General features: G+C 30.5%; 1 protein-coding gene across 1 annotated transcript; it reads right to left on the bottom strand.

Moving 5' to 3' along the window:
- Positions 1-2,815: 2,815 nt before the first annotated feature.
- LOC146937602 (serine carboxypeptidase-like 45) lies at positions 2,816-8,342 on the bottom strand. The gene is made up of 11 exons (XM_085751834.1): positions 8,018-8,342; positions 7,325-7,426; positions 7,126-7,221; positions 6,463-6,555; positions 6,318-6,388; positions 5,762-5,956; positions 5,502-5,588; positions 5,289-5,413; positions 3,953-4,045; positions 3,745-3,862; positions 2,816-3,150 (listed from the first exon to the last, which is right to left on the bottom strand). Exons 1-11 carry the CDS (start codon positions 8,259-8,261, stop codon positions 3,001-3,003), a joined length of 1,374 nt encoding a protein of 457 aa, XP_085607960.1. The 5' UTR covers positions 8,262-8,342; the 3' UTR covers positions 2,816-3,000.
- Between the last annotated feature and the right edge of the window lie 12,041 nt (positions 8,343-20,383).

The raw sequence follows: 20,383 nt of genomic DNA, 5'->3' as shown, positions 1-20,383 counted from the left end.
CTTCAAATTTGCCAAAATATTTTTTGGTTTCACCGAAGAATCGGTCAAGTCATGTACAATCTTTTTGTCGTCCTCCATTAATCTTCCGGCAAGAAGGTGCCCTGCTATATACCGGACCATCTCATGGTTGTGAACGCCATTAAGAATAGCCAATTTCCAAGCATTTTTTTCCCACACGACATATCCACGCACCTTGAACAAGCACCCACATTTTCTTGATCTCGTTGCTTCATGCTTCACTTTTCTCTTCGGTAATTTATGCTCGCCGCTCTTTTCACGTTAAAATACATGTTCTTTGATGCATAGTGTGTGTAGAAACGTCCTAGCAATCGATCAACAATGATTTGGAACCAAGATTTTTACACAAAAATTTTGAAATTGGGATTTTTTTAGGTATGGTAATGGTGAGGTAAGGTGATGAGTGAATAGGAGAGGTAGGGGTTTTCTGGTTTTGGGGGAAAAAAGCAATGGTAGTTAACTACCGCTGGCTCCAATGGCAGTTAACTGTCGGCGCATAACCCAACGGTAGTTAACTACCGCTGGGGGTTATTTCGTCATTTACTTGTGTAAATAAGAAGTATTCAATGTCAAAAAAGGAATTTTCTATTTCTAATGTTTTTTATGACCCGAAGAACATTGGAAATATTAATGGTACACTCATTTCTCTTATTCCAAGAAAAGATGTTGTGATTAGACTATTGCATCATTGTATAATGAAGTAACTGGTGAGAGAATGCTACTCTATACAATTGTGCCCAGGCTTGATTATCATAGTGTGGATCTTATTCTTTTATAGTTGTTTTTTCTTCTGATATCAGTACCTTCTTTGTCACTCTTATTGTTCATACTTCAAACAATCGTGTGTTTGTTGCAGGTTCATCGGCTATTGAAGAGAACAAGCTCAATGAACCACCTTCTTGTGATTCTGCAGAACTAAAAAGGGATCAAGCAATGAAACTTTTGAAGGGAGTGTTACATCTCAAACCTATTATTTTAGAGGGATTATCATTATCTTCTTCTGACTTCCAAGGTTACCGAGTGATCGATCTGAAACTATTGCGAGGGGGTTCGTTGAAGCAATGAGAAGAATTTTTCGAGATAGAAAAATGGTTGGCGAACGGAACGAAGATTGAGACACAGGTTAGATGGGATGTAAGATCACGCACAATGACGACATGTTGTCATTACGTAATTTTTAGGACTTATTTTGATCATTTTGATAGAGTTCTGAGGCAATATGAAGTATCCACGGATGTTAAAAGCAAGAAATTTGGAATAACTAAAAGCTTTAAATCGTGGCGCGATTTGCTCAGCCGTGAAACAATTTTCTCTTGGCAGAAGGCATGTTTTTGAAACAATGAAATCATGATGCGATTACTTGTGGTGTGCTACCATTGGAGGATGGATCTGGAAGGAATCTAGGGTTTAATGAAAAATCGTGACACAATTTATACTACCGTGGCACGATTTTGGGCGCATCCAGATTTGCCTATTTAAGCTGAAGTCAGTTCCAAACATAAGGGTTACGATTTTGGAGAGCAAAAGTGAGATTTTGAGACCTGAAGACTTCTAGAAGGGCGATTTCATCCTCCTTTACTCAGTTCATGTATGTTTTAATTATTTCATTGATTATGCTATTTGTAAACTCGATTATGAGTAGCTAAATCTGTCAGAGATTAGGTCCGAGATGAATCTGTGTAACCCTAATTGATCCATGTTGTTGTGAAACTCTATTTATTATGAATGACAATCTAGTTTTTATTCAATTCAATTGTTATGAATGCTTTTTATATCCTGATCAAATATAAACATAATGAGAATGAATGACTACTGACCATAGCTTTCTACTTAGACCTAATTGAATTGTTCTAATAAACAAGGTTAGTCTAGGAATGGATAATCGTTTGTTAGTGATATTAGGTTAACGTGCTTAAACCTTCGAAGATTATTAGACCACCTAAGGAATTAGGGGCTGTAGTTTAAGAAGAGGGTCCTAACTCAAGGGATTGATTAGGACTATTTTGTTAACTATCGTGAAACTAGAGAATCATTCATAAGAATAGGTGCAGTATACCAATTAGGGAAACATTAGAGGATTCGACAGACCTGATCTCATCTCTCTCCATATTTTCTTAATCAATCTTTATTTTCTGTTACTTGATTTCATAAAATCAAACCAAATCATCTGCCTAGTGGCAAAACAAAATAACCTTTATACATCCTATTTAATAACGTACTAGAATTGTTGAGATTAAAAACAGTCCTTGTGGGAACAGCATTTTTACTACTTCGATAGTTTTTGGTACACTTGCCAGATATCTATCACACACCACCAAGAAGACCATTTGATTTTTTTTGGGATCATTTTAGAAGAGCATTCCATTGTCAAAGCCAAAGCCATCAACAGATTCATTTTCAGCTCATGAAATTGATCATATATCTTCAAGAAACTGTTCACCAGCTCATGAAATTGACTCTATTAAGCCATCATATGAGTTAAGTGCACCTATAATTGAAAAGAGTAATGATATTTTGACATCCATTTGATGACAACTTTGTTGACAACCTTGTTTTTCTCACTTCTTATTGGTCAAAAACAATGGAGAGAGAAAAAGGAAGAGAGAGGATAACAACATCATGTGAGTATGAGAGAGAAAGTTGTAAAAAAGTTGTCAAAAAGTGGTTGTCAAAATATCATTTCTCAATTGAAAATGTTATAGCTGCCGGTGAGACTAATACAGATCTAGACATTTCTGAATATTCCAAGGTTTGACAACTCTAGGAAGTCAACAGGTAAAGGTTTGACTCTGAAATCTGAACGAATTTATGTATTATTATGATAGATGCTGCAGAAAATATGCAGGAATTTACAGATTCTATAAGTTACTCTTATGTTTATTTATCAAAAAGCTCAAAGTTATCTTTTGTCTATGGAGTTGGCATTTCCTAGTGGTTCCAGACTGAATACACTACAGTTTTGTTACGTAGTGAATTCATATATCAAAGAATAGTTGGAAGTGATTTTCCTTCCAAAAATGCCTTTAGCAGCACCAATGATCTCCCTGGTTGTGAAAATGGAGCCTCATGAGCTGCTCCTCTTATGGTTGCAAAGGATAACATGTCACCATATACTTGTGTCCATCCAGCTACCTGAAAAATCAAATATCAAAATAAGTTGGTTTTAAAGGAATATTAAGTTTTAGTTAAACTATTTTATTTACAATCTTATCATCTCTTATCCAATAAAAAACTGAATATTTAAATATGGAAAATGTTAATGAGTTTCTCCGAAACACTCATTAATACCTTTAAATAGTAACATTTTATGAAAATATGTGTAATTGTATTGGAAATCAAAATTTTGATTTTTTTATAAAATAATTTCTTTTTTTAAAATCCTTAAAGAATGTCTCGGGTCTACACATATCAAGTTCTTTTCTAGATGAAAGGCTATGCATTTTTTTTTATTTCAATTTTACCATTCATTTAAACTTTTTTTTTTCATACTCAATCCAATAACTTAATTTTTTTTATCAACATAATCACATAAAATTTGTTACTTTTATCATTTTACTAAAAAAAAGCCGATGAGTATAGTAAGTGAAACTTAAACTATCTGTTTAACATACCGAAGATAATGGCATAGACACTGACACGTCAACATCGTTAATGTCAAAAAACATGAGATTCCGACATTGATACATATTAGTTAAACATAAGATTTTACACATTCAAAATACATACCTGTCTTCCATTAAACCAAGTTCTATAGGACTCTGTTGTGTTCAAACCGAAGTCTTTGGCTAATCCATTTACTAAAGACCGTGTACCAAGCAACGGTAATACTGAATCTTGATCTCCGCTGCAGATAAAAACATCTTTGCTTGATCAAAAGTATATGACAAAGTAACCAAAGGTGAGATTGTAATGTCAAGAGGTAACACTCACTAACCTGAATACAAGAACTCTTACACCTGACTTAACAAGTTTTCCCAGAATAGATATGGTTGGAATCTCTAAATTTTGCATGTCATATTTGAGAACTCTGTCACATAAAGGAAATGGTATTACTATTAGTATTTTTATTTTTTTACACAACCAAACTTAACTCATTTCAATTATTAACGAGAGTCCTTGAAAAAAAAAATTAATCAACAAAGAGGGAAGACATAGAGGAGCAATATAAAGATAAACTACCATATTGTCTCTTCAAAAAAAAAAAAGATAAACTACCATATTCGCTTGCTTCCGAATAAATTTAACAATGTATATAAAGGAATATATTACTATTCTATTTAATTTTGAAGGAAATCATTAACCCAAATAATGTTACTGATGAAATTGTGAGAAATTCTTTGATTCATCAACCGATTCTGACTTTGGTTGCAGACGCTTGATAATCCTGGAGATGTTGATCCGAACTTACAGAAGGAATTATATCTTTTCCAACACTTGTTGATTCAAGGTGCGAATGTAGACGTGTCATTTACACCGTATTTATCTACTAATCAGAAAAAGAAAATTTGAAAGGCAGTTTATCAAACCCACTCTAAGGGTCCTCCTCCCTCCTCTCCCCAATGAAGATTAATTACTAGAATATCAGCGGTATATGTAATTCAAACTCCCAAGTTTCCCTCAATAATTTATTCATAAAGTGAATTTGTTTGCAACCAATCTATTTTTTCCTCGATGGAGATTGTTGTGCGGATAAATTAGCCACACATGGTTGTAGCATCCCTGGAGTTTCTTGGTTCAGTTCTTTTCCGCATTTTTTGTTTCTAGATTTCTATCGGGATACAAATGGTTTGCCTGTTTACCTTTTAGCTTAGATTGTTATTCTTTTTTTGCTGTTTCTTTGTCTTTTTGGGGGGTTTTGGCCTAGTCTTTCCTCTTGTGTGTGTATGTATACACACATATATTCTCTTTCTTAATAATATATATTGAGCACGTGATAGAGGATAGGAATTTCTGATTCTTCTTTATGCCTAACCTATCTTTTGGTTTATCGGAAGAAAAAAAAATCATTAATTTAGTCCTTGAAATCAAAGAATAATTTGGTCAATGAAATTAACAAAATTAAAAATCATTGACCATGTTAGTTACCTGAGACAATTTCAGGGGCTAATTTAACTTTCCTTAAAAAATTAGTATGATTTAAAATTTTCAATTTTAAGGAACATTTTGTAATTTTAGTGACTAACTCATCAATGCAATTCAACTTTATCCCATTCATTTCCATAAAATAATCCCAAGTGATTTTAAGAATCATAATAAGTTCTAAAACTTACCCACTACAAGTGGTCCATGTGGTGATCCCTACAAGCTTAGCATGAAGAGCTTCTTGCACTTCTTTCCTATTCAAATATGTGAATGTTTCATCTTCCACACAAACATCTATCTTCTCTCCCTCTTGCTAAACCAGACATGAAGGTAAGCATATGAAAATAAACATAAAATAGAAAGAGAATCTAGATTGAAAAGGAATGGAGAAGTGTGTTTACCAGTTGAGTTAGCACATATGCTTGTTGTTCTACTGTTGATAGACACACATCAAGAGTAACATCATACGAATCAATATATCTACTAATCTGTCCATAAGGTGTCACCATAGAGGTAAGAGTTTAGTTTAATAGCTTCAATGGACGGAGTTTAAATCCCCTCAAAACGAACTATATAATAATTATTAGTGTGATTTTAATTATTAATTATTTTTCCTTCCCAACTTCTTTTTTTTAAAAAAAAAAAATATATATCTACTAACCTCCATTGACACTAGCCTATTTACTCTTGCGCAAACGGTAGTAAGTGCGCCACTTGCATATTGTCTTCTAATTTGTGAAAAATTGCATATTTTTGTGAAGGAATCATAGGTTGAATCTGATATCAGTCCATGAGACCAGAGATACTCAGCTCTAGAGTTGAAATCTGTGTTGAATTCCAGAAGAGGATTCCCTATCTGCAATATCAACAAAGTAATAAGTCGGTGTTATTCATACTGACCAAAATGTTTCTTATTCTATAATTATCGAATGTGTGAAGCAATGTCGTTTTAGTCTTTACAAGAATCGAAATTACAGAAATATCCTCGAGAGTGTCGTCAATTAGTAATTTTGTGGATCAAATTGACTAATAGAACACACATTATAATAACTAATCAAAGACGTACACATTCGAGGACTACAAAGACAAATAAAATACACAAGCAGGGATATTTTTGCAATTTTAATTTATTTATAGGCTATTGACCGCGCTTCACACATTTAAGCGCCAAAATGCTTGTTTACTCAATAAAAAATTTCTCATATATGTGCACTCACTGCAATTCCCTTGAGATTGAAGTTGCTTTTGGTTTGAACAATGAGTTGTGCAAGTTGGGGTACATAGTGACCTGACACAAGCATGAATTAATCAGCACAAGCTCCAAAATGAAAATACTATTCATTTAGCACGAAGGTTCTTTACCTGCATAGCTCTCCCCTGTGATAAAGAACTCATTGTTTTTGTATTCTGAGAATTTAGTGAACCAATGTTGTAAAAAAACAAGATTATCCCTTGCTGCATAACATAGAGCTAGTATCAAATCTTGATAAAGATGATATCTTAATATGGATTAAGTTGATTTTATTAAAATTGTGTAAATAAAGCAGTCTAAGTTATGTTCTTATTTTCCTTTAAAATCTAGTTTGGTTTAAATATAATGTAAAATTCTCAGCCTAAAACAAAAAAAATAAAAATTATTAGTTCTATTTAATCTTAGGTTTGTATACAAAATTAATATTGACATTTAAACAACCAAATTAGAACATAACAAAATATAGCTTACCCCAAAATAAACTTAGTGTATGTTTGGTTCTGCCGTAACAAAAATTAATTATGAATGGATTGATTTGGACAAATTGTGTTGAACAATAAATTGAAGCCTAAAAATCATTTGTAATCAATTTCTACTCGAAAACATCTAAATATGCAAAATCTATCTTACCCCTTTGTAATCAATTTTGCATTCACCAAAAATGAAATGAAAAATAAGTTAATAATTCAACTCAACTTATTAACAATTAGTAAACCATCTTGTGATACCATTCATTCACATGCTATTTTGCACAAAAAGAAGTTAAAAAAAACCTGTCAAATCATCGTTCACGGAGTCGTAGAATGATTCATTAGTAGAGTAGGAGAAACCAACACCAGCAGGTGATTCCAAGTACAGCATGTTTGCCACTACAACAAGTAGGAAACAGAAAACAATTTAGAGTAATTAAGCACAAAAGGGTTATCAAAATTCAATTAAAAATACAACAAAATCGCGTAGTTGTTGGATTACCTTTGTTCCAACTGTAATCATTTTTAATAAGACCATTTTTAGTTGGTTTGAATGGACCATGCTCCACAAAAGCTCCAGCTCCAACAGAAGAACAACCAGGCCCTTCAAAATACAAAACATCTTAATACTTCATTCAAATTCCTATAACATAAAAAGTTTAACCATTTGCTTTTTTTTTTTTTAACGGCAAATTTTATTGAAAAACTCGGTCCCTGCACAAGACGAACAGAGACCGATCATCCAGAAATTACAAGACAAAGGCGTCGTATATAGGTGGAACAACCAAAAGAAAACCCCAAATAGACACCAAAACGCCACCACGTAACCAAGACCTACCTTCAACACCATTAACAAACAACCACCAACACCAACATCACCGCCTAATTTAAAACCCAGTTGTAAAACAACTACTGAAAAAACAAAGTTCATAAACACTCATCGCTTGCTACCCATCCAAAAAACCCCTAAAAACCACCCCACCCAAAGAAAAACCATCCCTCCAAATGTAGCACTTATAATATAGATTAAAAGTGTATCTGGTGTCTGATACATGTCGGTTTCAATCACGACACCAACACATGCGGATAATGGTTATACTTAATCACTTTAATTTTCTAAACTATTTCTTGCGTCTATGTATCAGTGTCATATTCGGTGTTTGTATCTGCGAGGATGCTTCATTTAGCTACATACCTCCATTTAACCAAAGCACTACTGGCTTGGAAGCTGGTTCAACTTCTGCTTCAACAAAGTAGTAAAACAAAGCTCTTTTCTGCATTTCATCAACTGTAATGTAACCAGCATATTGTTGAAATCCTACTTTTGGCTGCTGAGGTAAACTACTTATCTTATCAACTTCTAAAAAGGAATTTACTCCTACAGTAACAAAAAATATTATTGTTGCAATCACAAAACATGAATGAGTCTGAGATATCATGGTAATAAGATCTGACTGAGAAGTTGTTGGTTCTGTTGCTTTTTATTCTGCTTTGGGATATGATTATGAAGGTTATTTAATGAAGAAGGAATATATAATAAAGGCTATATATGTGACTATTTTAATACTCCTATAGTATAATACTATTTGTGAACGTGGTTATTGGGTCCATGACTCTACAGACAAGTTTTGATGCTGACCCCAATGTCTCGAGTCTTGGAGTTTCATTTTTATCTTGCAGGTTTAGTGCTCATTTTGATGGTGGTGCTACTCTTGTGTTTTGGGGAAATAGTCACTTTGTTCCTTGAATGAGTGACGAGTAGTCTTAATAGTCTCTCAATATATCAAAATAGCAAAATAGTCTCTGATTGTGCACTTTGTTAGTCAAAATAGTCATTGATATTAAAATACTTCGTTAATATTGTCATATTAGTCCTTCAATAGACTTACTTATTGTCATATTAGTCCTTATACGTACTTACTTATTGTCATTTTAGTCCTTATATCAAAAGAGTTATTCTGAGTATTAAGGGGTTATTTAAGCTTTTTATTTTGACTAACAAAGTGGACAATCAGAGACTATTTTGGAATTTTGATACATTGAAGGACTATTGTGGCTACTTGCTACACATTCAGGGACCAAAGTGACTATTACCCCCTTGTGTTTTTCTCAAGTATTTTCAATTTATTTAATTATATATAAAGGATACAACAACAATCGCCTACCAGATTTTATCTCACTAAGTGATATCGGTTACATGGATTATCATGTCATATATATTCTATCACAAATCATTTTTTGATTTAATTTAACTCATTAATCTCGATCCACGCATTTTCTAATAGTTTATATTCTAGTTTTTCTAAGTCTTTTTTTTATCTAGATATTTGACTATCTTCCATCTAGTCGTAGTTTTTCTAATAGTTTACATTCTTTATTACATAATTTATATGTATTCTCTCGACTCACTAAAACCGCCTAACTTTATTTTCCATCTTTTTACTATAAGTGTTACCTCAACTTTTCAATATTTTCATTGTTAATTATATTTCATCTAGTCTTACGACGCGTTCAACCCAACATTCTCATCCCCGTTACGTTGGTTTATTCTTATATTGGTTCTTTACCGTCCAAATAAAGCATCGGTCTTAATTAATACTCCCTCCGGTCACTATTATAAGCAAATTTTGACTTTTTAGGTTCATTCAATAAATGATGTATGTGGTCTACAATATAGACCACATACATCATTTATTGAATGAATCTAAAAAGTAGAAATTTGCTTATAACAGTGACTGGAGGGAGTATATATAAAGCATCTTTTTGTATATATAAATCATCTATGTGATCTTTTATCATGTCATGATGACATTTTGTTTCTATTTTTATATAACATTTATTTGTGTCAAACAAATTAGAAAAGGATATGAAATCAGCTTGAGGGTTTATGTGACCTCAAAACTTGTCCTTCTCATCACGAGATAAAAGGTCAGTGCACATCCACAAACTACACAATCTTACTATTGGGTCTTGAAAATGACAATAGTGTTGTATAGTCAATAATGGGTGATGACATTTAGGATGGGAAATGGAAAGATTTTCCCACCATAGGAAAGTCTCATTTTTACCTACAGCTGCAGGTTATAACCTGGGTGGGATTTACAATGCACAAGCAAAAGAGTTGTGCACAACACAAACTTGTGCAAATGGTGGGCCCAAATCAAATCTGAACCGTTCATATATTATTATTTTAATGCCAACGGTTGAGATTTGTTTGGATTTAGTAGTGGGTGACCTGCTGCTTAAAAGGGAGAGAGGACATGTGGGTCCCACGCGGGACCCACCAATTTGATTAAATCAGAATATTATATTGCATTTTTTTGGTGGGGTTTGTATTGGGCTTGGGCTTGGCATTTGTAGAGTAAAATTTTGTCTATGGGCTGCCAAATTTAATATTGTTGGCCCGAAAATAGGAAATATTTTTTCCATGCATAATTTTATTTATTGTTTGACCAAAAATTGCATTTAATTTAATATGGAAAAGTCTGAAAAAGAATTAAAAATTAGTAGAAGTTGTTTTAGTAAATTGGACGGTTGTAATTGGATTTTAATTTTTTTGGAAAAATTAGAAAATGAATAAATTGTGTGTAATATTTGGGTAGTAAAATTGTATTATGTTATTTTGTATATATAAATTTAAAATATGTTTTGTTGTTATAATATAATATTAATGATGTTTATTTATATTGTAAGTCAATGAAAAATTATGCTATCAGAAATTTTCATAAACGTCCGACCCACCCAATTTTTTTAATTTTAGATTGTTTAAAGAATTGGTTTTTTTCTTCTTTCAAGAATAACAACCAATTTCTTCTTGATTAATTCATAAATTTTGGTCTTCATATGAGACAACTTTTTTTCTTCTTGAATAATATGAAACATGATGTTGCGGATGTGAATTTAGTACTTTACAAAATTTGAAACATGAATAATCGATCCTGAAAATCATATTTTCTAGTAAATTTTGATAATTGGATAATTGGAATTTTGATTGTTCTTTTCTAGTAAATTTTCTAGTAAACATGAAAAATTTAGTAATTAGAATTTTTTTATTTTTCGAAAATTTTGATAATTGGATAAAAAATTAGTAATTGAGTTTTTTTTTCTTCGAAAATTTAAAATATGAATAAATTTGGTAATAAATAGACAATTTAGTCACTGTTATAAACAAAATATAATATGTTAGGTTTATTTAATAAATAGTGTGTGTGATGTATATTTATGACCACATAGATTAATTATTGAATAAATAAAAAATGTCAAGTTTTGGTTATTTTGGTGACCAAAGTGCGTACATTATTGTTGAATGGGTAAAGGTAAATGGACATTAAAATACACAAAACATTTATTCATTAGCAAGTTTGAGTTTTTGTATTTTAAGAATTTGTTTTTGCATTTTTTATTCTTGAGTTTATTTAATTAATGTATTATTGTGTTTTCATTTCAATGTGTTTAAAAAATAGTTGTAATTTGTTATGTATATCGAATTTATAAATTAGTTTTAATAATAACTATAAAATTAATTAAATACAAACCACGTAGTGAATATCTTGATTAATCAATTAACATTTATCCGAGTACTTTCCGTATAAGATTCTTGTTGTTAGGGTAAGAGTTGTGGGTTTGATTAGTCATTGTAGCCTCTTGATCTAACTATTAGAGCAATTTAGGTCGAAGACTATTGTCGTTAGGGTTAGAGTTACATGCTTGATTAGTCGTTAAAGAGTTTGATTAGTCATTGAACGTTCATCCAAGTACTTTGACTTCAAGATTCTTCCAGTTAGGGTAAGAGTTGTGAGTTTGATGAGTCGTATTCAAATCTTTGAAGTATGTTAGGTCTAATAAACTTGTCATTAGGGTGAGAGTTGTCGTTAGGGTTAGAGGTGTAAGCTTGGTTAGTCGATAACAAGAGTTTGATTAGTAAGTGATCGTTCATCCAAGTACTCTGTCTCCAAGATTCTTTCAGTTGGGTAAGAGTTGTGAGTTTGATCAGTCATTTTGAAATCTTTGAAGTAGGTTAGGTCAAAGAATCTTGTCATTAGGGTGAGAGTTGTAAGCTTAATTAGTCAATAAAGAGTTTGATTAGTCATTAAACGTTCATCCAAGTACTTTGTCTCTAAGATTCTTTCAGTTGGGTAAGAGTTGTGAGTTTGATCAGTCGTTTTGAATTCTTTGAAGTAGGTTAGGTCAAAGAATCTTGTCATTAGGGTGAGAGTTGTCATTAGGGTGAGAGGTTTAAGCTTGGTTCGTCGATACCAAGAGTTCGATTAGTCATTGAACATTCATCCAAGTACTTTAACTACAAGATTCTTCCAGTTAGGGTAAGAGTTATGAGTTTAATCAGTCGTTATGACAATTGGAAGTAGTTTAGGTCGATGAATCTTGTCATTAGGTTGAGAGTTGTAAGCTTTATTAGTCGGTGAAAATTTGATTAGTCATTGAACATTGATCTAAGTACTTTGACTACAATGTTTTTTTGGTTAGGGTAAGAGTTGTGAGTTTGATCATTCGTTATGACATCTTGGAAGTAGTTTAAGTTGAAGAATCTTGTCATTAGGTTGAGAGTTGTAAGCTTGATTAGACGGTGAAAGATTTGACTAGTCTTTAAACATTCATCAAAGTACTTTGACTATAAGATTCTTTCAGTTAGGGTAAGAGTTGTGAGTTTGATCAGTCGTTACGACATCCAGGAAGTAGTTTAGTTTAAAGAATCTTGTCATTAGGGTTAGATTTGTAAGCTTGGTTAGTCCATAACAAGAGTTTGAATAAGTTATTTTGAAAAAAGAGATCCTAATAAGCTGTTTTACATAAATAAGCTATTTTGAATAAGTTATTTTGAAAAAAGAGATCCTAATAAGCTGTTTTGCATAAATAAGTTGTTTTGAATAAGTAGTTTTGAAAAAAGAGATCTTGATAAGTCGTTTTGTATAAATAAGTTGTTTTGAATAAGTTATTTTGAAAAAAGAGATCCTAATAAGCTGTTTTACATAAATAAGTTGTTTTGAATAAGTAGTGTTGAAAAAAGAGATCTTGATAAGCCGTTTTGTATAAATAAGCTGTTTTACATAAATAAGCTATTTTGAATAAGTTATTTTTAAAAAAGAGATCCTAATAAGCTGTTTTACATAAATAAGCTATTTTGAATAAGTTATTTTGAAAAAAGAGATCCTAATAAGCTGTTTTGCATAAATAAGTTGTTTTGAATAAGTAGTTTTGAAAAAAGAGATCTTGATAAGCTGTTTTACATAAATAAGCTATTTTGAATAAGTTATTTTGAAAAAAGAGATCCTAATAAGCTGTTTTACATAAATAAGCTATTTTGAATTAGTTATTTTGAAAAAAGAGATCCTAATAAGTTGTTTTGCATAAATAAGTTGTTTTGAATAAGTAGTTTTGAAAAAAGAGATCTTGATAAGCCGTTTTGTATAAATAAGCTGTTTTGAATAAGTTATTTTGAAAAAAGAGATCCTAATAAGCTGTTTTACATAAATAAGCTATTTTGAATTAGTTATTTTGAAAAATGAGATCCTAATAAGCTGTTTCGTATAAATAAGTTGTTTTGAATAAGTTATTTTGAAAAATGAGATCCTAATAAGCTGTTTTGCATAAATAAGCTGTTTTGATTAAGTTGATTTTAAAATAAGTTGTTTTGCATAAAATATGTTATTTTAAAATAAGTTGTTTTTTTTTTAAAAAAAAAAATAAGTTGGTTTTAAATAGATATGCTTAATGGTTCGGTTTGGATAACTGTGGTTATTAATGGTTCGGTTCGGTTAATTAACCTTTATCAAAATAATGGTTCAGTTCATAAATTTGTGAAATGGTTCAGTTAATTTTGATATGGTTCAGTTCGGTTAACCGGTTCGGTTCGGTTAACCGTTAATTTTGCCCAGCCCTACTCAAAATCATAAATTAGACATATGAAAAATGCAATTCTTTTGCATTTCGGTGAAAACCACAGATTTACATTTTCTCAATCTTCTGTGTTGGGTTTGAAATGAAACCGAGCAATTTGATGAACTACAAGAACCCTACTTAATTCTAATTATGAGTTTTCTATTTTTGATTACAAAGTATAATTTTTTAGAACATTAAAATCGATTGTTAATTTGTTATGATAGTGTTTAACTTTTTAACTCTTTTGATAATAGAGAACAAAAACAGAAACCCAGAAATTTGTTATGACTGTGTCTATTTGTGGGGTCAGTTTTTTTTTTTTTTTTTATAGGTTCCATGCCAAAAAGTTGCAAATAAGTTGCCTGTAATAGATCTGAACCATTGATTTAAAATAACAATTTATCAATGGTTAAAAAGTCTACTTTCTCATGATGGGAAAATGTTTCCCATTCCCACCCTAAATGCCACCGATGAATCATTGTGTCCTCTTGTTGAAATCTTTGTCCACATATAAGAAAATTACAGTTGCATGTGAGGTCCGTATAAGTTTGAGAAAAATCTCTCTAGTCCTCTTTTTGTAAAATGTCGTATTTCTATTTTATTTTCAGTTAAAGTTAAAGAGTATAAATATCTTTTCACATACAACTATATCGAATTTGTATTTGATATTTGAAAATATATATTAAAATACGTCGATATAGAGAGTTGACTATTCCTATTAATTGTAAATTATTAGTATTGATTGTAAATGATTAACAAAATCATGTGCGGTTATTTACATTGTAATTGTAATATATATATGATTGTAAATGATTAACAAAATCATGTGCGGTTATTTACATTGTAATTGTAATATATATATATACTAGTATGGACACCCGTGCCAAGCACGGGCTAGAATATCGTCATACTTAATGGAGATGATATTAAGATGAAGAAAATGTCAGTTAAAGTCTAACATTGGATAAAAGAGTTCAGGTTGAACAACAAATAAGTAAAAAAAAAAAATCATACTTAAGCCTTTCGGATGAAGATGTATCATTCTCACTGATCTGATTTCTATTTTTTAAAACGTGTGGATCCACATCAGTGTTGGCTCGCTCAAAATGCACAACAGTTGCATTATATCCTATTTCAACATTTTGGTGGAGTAGGAGTGGTATCATTCTCACTTATTTTGGGGGAGTGGTATCATTCTCACTTATTTCGGTGATCGATTACGTGCACATAGAGTCTGACACTTAATGGAGAGATGTTAATGTGTCAAATTCGAGTTAAAGTTTCACATTTTATGTAAGAGTAGATGTTGAGAGAGATGTTAATGTGTCATGTGTGAGTGAAACTTCTACTTTTGATATTGAACAACATATATGTGGGATGACCAATATACCTAATGTCTTTAGGTTTCGGATGGAGATGTGGTTTTCATCTTACATATGAGGTTTCTCATATTCAAATGTGACAATCCAATCCATTGTAGGATTTATCTGAAATCCAAACACTATAATGATATTTTTTTGTTTTGGGATGTCATTTGCTTAATTTTATTATATTAAATTTAAGTTTTTTGATGTCATTCACCTTAATGCAATGTCTTTGTCTAACTTTAATTATTTTAAATTCTTTCATTTTGGTCTTCGGTGGGTCACAGTATAAACAATTGTAGAAGCATTATGTTGAGTCGACAAAATACATACTTATTAGACAATTTGAGTGAACATGCGGTGTCAATATCACCTGTGTGGTTGCTCTTAGTCTAATACAGTGATCCAACCTAATTTAGGCTCCATCTATCATTCTAACATTAAGATGAATTACTTTGCTGGTGTTTGAATGTCATTTATTAATTATTTTATCTAAAAAATTAGTATTTAGATGTCATTCGCTTTCATGCTACTTTTATTCAACCTCTATCATTTCAAACTCATTCACGCCTGGTCTTTTGAATGATTTGAAAATAGAAGAATCTTTATAACGATTGTGATTTGACAAAATACATGTTTACTAAACTCATTTTAAAATGCTAATTTTTTACCCAAAAACATTCAACTCCTTCAAGAAACCACTTCCAGCCCACGTTTTTGAACATGTTGTGTCTCTGTTTGACATTAATTGACTATGTCACATAATTACATGCACGGATGGTCGCACACTTGATTAAGATATGTTAATATGTCAAGTGTGATTGTACATTCTACATTTGATGTCTACATTGGATGAAAGAGTAAATTTTCAACAACATATAAGTGAGATGCTCCATGTACCTAATGCCTTATGGTTTTGTGTTAAAATGTGGTATCAATCTCACTTGTATGGTTGATATTGGCCTAATATAAATATTCATATCAGTGTAGGTAGGCTTACCAGGAATCTCAATATTATCCCAACATTATGATAAACTTTTTTGTTAGTTTTTGGATGTCATTTGCTTGATTTTTTTTATCTCAAATTTTATTTATTGGAAGTCATTCGCTTTCAGGTTATATTTTTTATTCCACTTCTATTATTTTAAAATCCTTCACTTTTGGTCTTTGGTGAGATTACAAAGAAAAACTGGATACTGTTCTGCTGAGTTGACAAAATACACGCTTGTTAGAGTTTTTAAAATAATGTAATTTTTTTATTTTAATTTTTTGTTAAAAAATTTGTCCAAAAATATACAACTCCTTCAACAAACACGTCCAACAACTACTTTATTCTCTATATTCACTGACAACGCATAAACCCCTTTTTTCTTATTATTTCTTTCATTTCAAATTCCTTTTATGTCTTCTCAATTTTTCTAGTTTATTTTTTCTCTTCTTTTCTCCATTTTCAGGAAAGGAACAAAAATCTTCCTTCATTAAATCACCACCAACCCACTTTTTTTTTACCATGTTACACCTTCTCTAGTCTTATTTAGCTGTGCTACCAGATCATATGCAGAGAGTCTCAAACTTAAGGGATAATTATTATTTTTTAAATAAGCTAAATTAGCCCAGCCAATTTAGCATTGGGTCCCAAGTCAATACCACCAGACTTACCCAAGTTGGTTAAATGATAGATATTAATATGTCATATCTAAGTTAAAGTTGCACATTAGATTGAAGAGCATAAGGTGATGAACATATAAGTAAGATGACCCCATATACTTAATACCTTGAGAATTTGGATGTGGTGTCAATCTTACTTTTGTGGTTGCTCTTAGCATAACGTGATTATCCTATCCTGTTTAGGCCCATACATAAGTCCCAACATTATAATGATCTTTTTTTTTTGTCATTTTCTTGATTCTTTTATTTTAAAATTTAGTTTTTTTTTTATATCATTTGCTTTAATCCTATTTTTTTAATCCAACCTTCATTATTTCCATTCCCTTCACTTATGGTCTTTGATGAGATCTGACAATAGCAAAACATAGATGTGTTATGTGAAGTTAACAAAATACATGCTTATTATCCATTCTAAGTAAAGATGTGTTATCAACCTTAATTGTGTGGTTGCTCTTATACTAATTTAATGATTAAATCCAGTATAGACTCCTCCTTGGAGTATCAACATTATGATTAACTATTTTGAAAGTATTTGGATGTCATTTTTTTAAAAAAAAAATCTTAAAATTTAGTTTTTTGATTTTATTCGCTTTCATAATATTTTTTAGGCTTAATTGCAGTTTAACCCCCTAACTTTTATAAAATTGCAATTTTGGCCCCCTGATAAAAAAAACTACAAAACAGCCCCCTAAGTTCTGCATCTGTAGCAGTTTTTGCCCCCCAAGACAAAAAAAAAAAAAAACACGGGGCACCTCACTTAGGGTGCCACGTCAGCGTAGACCGAGTCAAAGTTGGCATTGGGGGCTAAAACTGCCACAGATGCAAAACTTAGGGGGCCGTTTTGTAGTTTTTTTCTTTTTAGGGGGCCAAAATCGTAACTTTGTGAAAGTTAGGGAGTTAAAACTGCAATTAAGCCGATTTTTTATTCAACCTTTGTCATTTCAAAATCCTACATATTTGGTCTTTGGTTGAAATGCATATGTGTTATTCTAACTTGACAAAATACATTCTTATAATGATAGTAATGTTTGAAAATATATATATTCGTTACTATAATTATATACATGTCAGTTTTACAATATTTAATTAATTGTGAGATTAAATTTTTTTTTATATAATTATAATGATATTTTGTTATCATGTACGCATCAAACACATGATAAGATTTTTGTTATCATGTCTATATCATATCATGTCTCTAGCGAATTTCATATTCTATCATATCTCTATCCTATACCGACCATCAAAGAGGGTTTAGTCTAGCAGTGTAAAGACATACTTTAAATTTAAAGGTTACAGGTTTTGAGCCCTTCTAGTATCTTTGGAGGTATGCAAATGTAAATACTAAATAACTTAGTGAGTGCTCTTTTATCTCTAAGATTTTTTCTACCTTATACAAAATTAACATTCATTCACCATAAAAAAAATTTACCAACAAAAAATTCACTATGACTTTTATTTTTTTTAATAATGGCATTAAATGTCATACCCAAAAATCATTATGGTTCATTGATCATTATGAAGTTTTTTGTGTTAAAAGATATTTATGATCATTATTATTATACTATTAAAAGACGTTCTTATGTCAAGCACGTGAGAATTTTCTTCTTTTTAATTATTATTTATTTGTTTATTTTTTATTAGTGAATGAAATGTTTTTTTTTGGAAATTATGAGATTAAATGATATACACTATCAATGTTTGTTTTACACTAACATCCAGTCACACAATCAATTATCAGACACAATAAAAATAAATTTAATATAATTTTCGTTATAGACTTAAAATTATTAGCCTTTAAGTTTTTTATTTTTCAAAATATTTATTATATTAATTAGTTTGATTTTATTGGGGTATATTTTAGGCTTTCATGAAATATATATGTTGTTTTTATTGTAATTGGATTTTTTTTAAAAAACCTGTTTTAAAATACTTAAAATTTTCCTTAAAAAAAATACTTAAAATTTACTGAAAATGAATTTAATAATGTTAAAAGTAATGCTGTAATTTATTGAATTGTGATTCAATTTGATTGTCTCTAAGAATAAAAAGACTCATCATTTGATCAGATTAATTATCCATTCTATGATCAATTTGGCTTCACCAAAATAAAGGGAGGTGGTTAATAATGTTAAAATAATCTTATGGGCATGGTTTGATTTGATGAAGGATAAAAAAACGGTTATATAATTTTTTATTTAAAAAATGGATGAATTGGTATAATAAGGGTTGGAGTACTTATTGTAGTCGTTAATTATATATCATTTTTCTTATTAAAATTCAAACATTTAAATATCTAATTGTCATTCATTTTTATTTTGATAAAACATCTTCTTTAATTTTGATTTAATGCACATGATGATTATAAAAATCGATTAATTTTTTTAGATGATTTCCTTAATAAAATAATTCATGATAAAAATACCAAAAATAGAATCTCATACAAATAAAAATATATAATAATCATTTCTTAAAAAGATAATACACCAAAAATGGAAATTCTAGTAAATAAAAGTATGTAATAATCATTTATAATTATAATAGAAATTCCCACAACGATTCTTTAGACGATCAGCTTGTCATTAATTTCCACTTATAATTGGAGGTTCACCATAAATTTTATTTATTTTTTGTTCAATTTTAAATTAGTAACCACATAACATAAAAAAGTGAAAATTACCTTTAATTCCCAAATTTTCTATAAAGATGAAGTCCATACTTTGATTGATTCTATTCTAAAATTTTTGGTTGGGATCCTTTGTTGCAAGTTTTGCTAAAAAGAACAACAATGAAATTAGGTCATGTTTCGACATCTTATTGGATAAAGTCAACCCAAAATTGCAACTTTAAAAAAATCATGAAAGAAACATGAGTAGAAGAGCAAAGATTGATATATCAAACATAATAGAAAATCAATCCCATGATTTTTATAGGATTAATTCCCTATGAAGTTAAAAACTGTTAATTTAGCGTCGGTATTTCCAAAAGTTTAATGCATTTCTTTTTGACCAAGGGTGTGTACGCTTGTGCGAAGTTTTACGTTAAGCTAACAATTTTTTTTCTAGAGATATCATCTCTCAGTTGTGTGCTTGACGATACTTAATTTGAAAAACATCCACAAATATATTTTTTTAAACCTTTGTTGCACTAAATATCCATAACTTTATTTTGACATAGATGCAGAAAGTCATTGAAGAAACATGGAACAATGTTACAAATAATGAGAGAACTAACAGAACACAAATCATTGGGTTATTCAACATCATAAAATATACTCCCCTCATTTACTATTATAAGAGGAAGACGAAAACCAAAGGATCATATCATATAAGAAAAGAAAAAGAAAAAAAAATAGTGGCTCGTCATTCTAGGGTTTGCCGTGCAGTTTCGATCAATTTGAGGTAAAAAAAATCGAATAATCAAATCAAAGTATGATCTAATGCGAAAGGTTTTCACAAAGGACATTCAAACATATGCAACGATATTAGATTTTGTGATTTTCAGTTTTTGTACCAATTTATGATTTTCTTTTGAATCGGTTTATATTCGAACACTCATAACTCGTCATTAGTGTGATTAGTTAGACACTTGTAACAATATCAATATTACTGCTAGCATTTTTACAATCTCAA

The sequence above is a fragment of the Medicago sativa genome, chromosome 3, assembly GCF_051527215.1.
Source record: "Medicago sativa cultivar Bolivia chromosome 3, Bolivia_mono, whole genome shotgun sequence".
NCBI lineage: Eukaryota > Viridiplantae > Streptophyta > Magnoliopsida > Fabales > Fabaceae > Medicago > Medicago sativa.
This window is presented reverse-complemented; position numbering and strand designations above follow the sequence as displayed.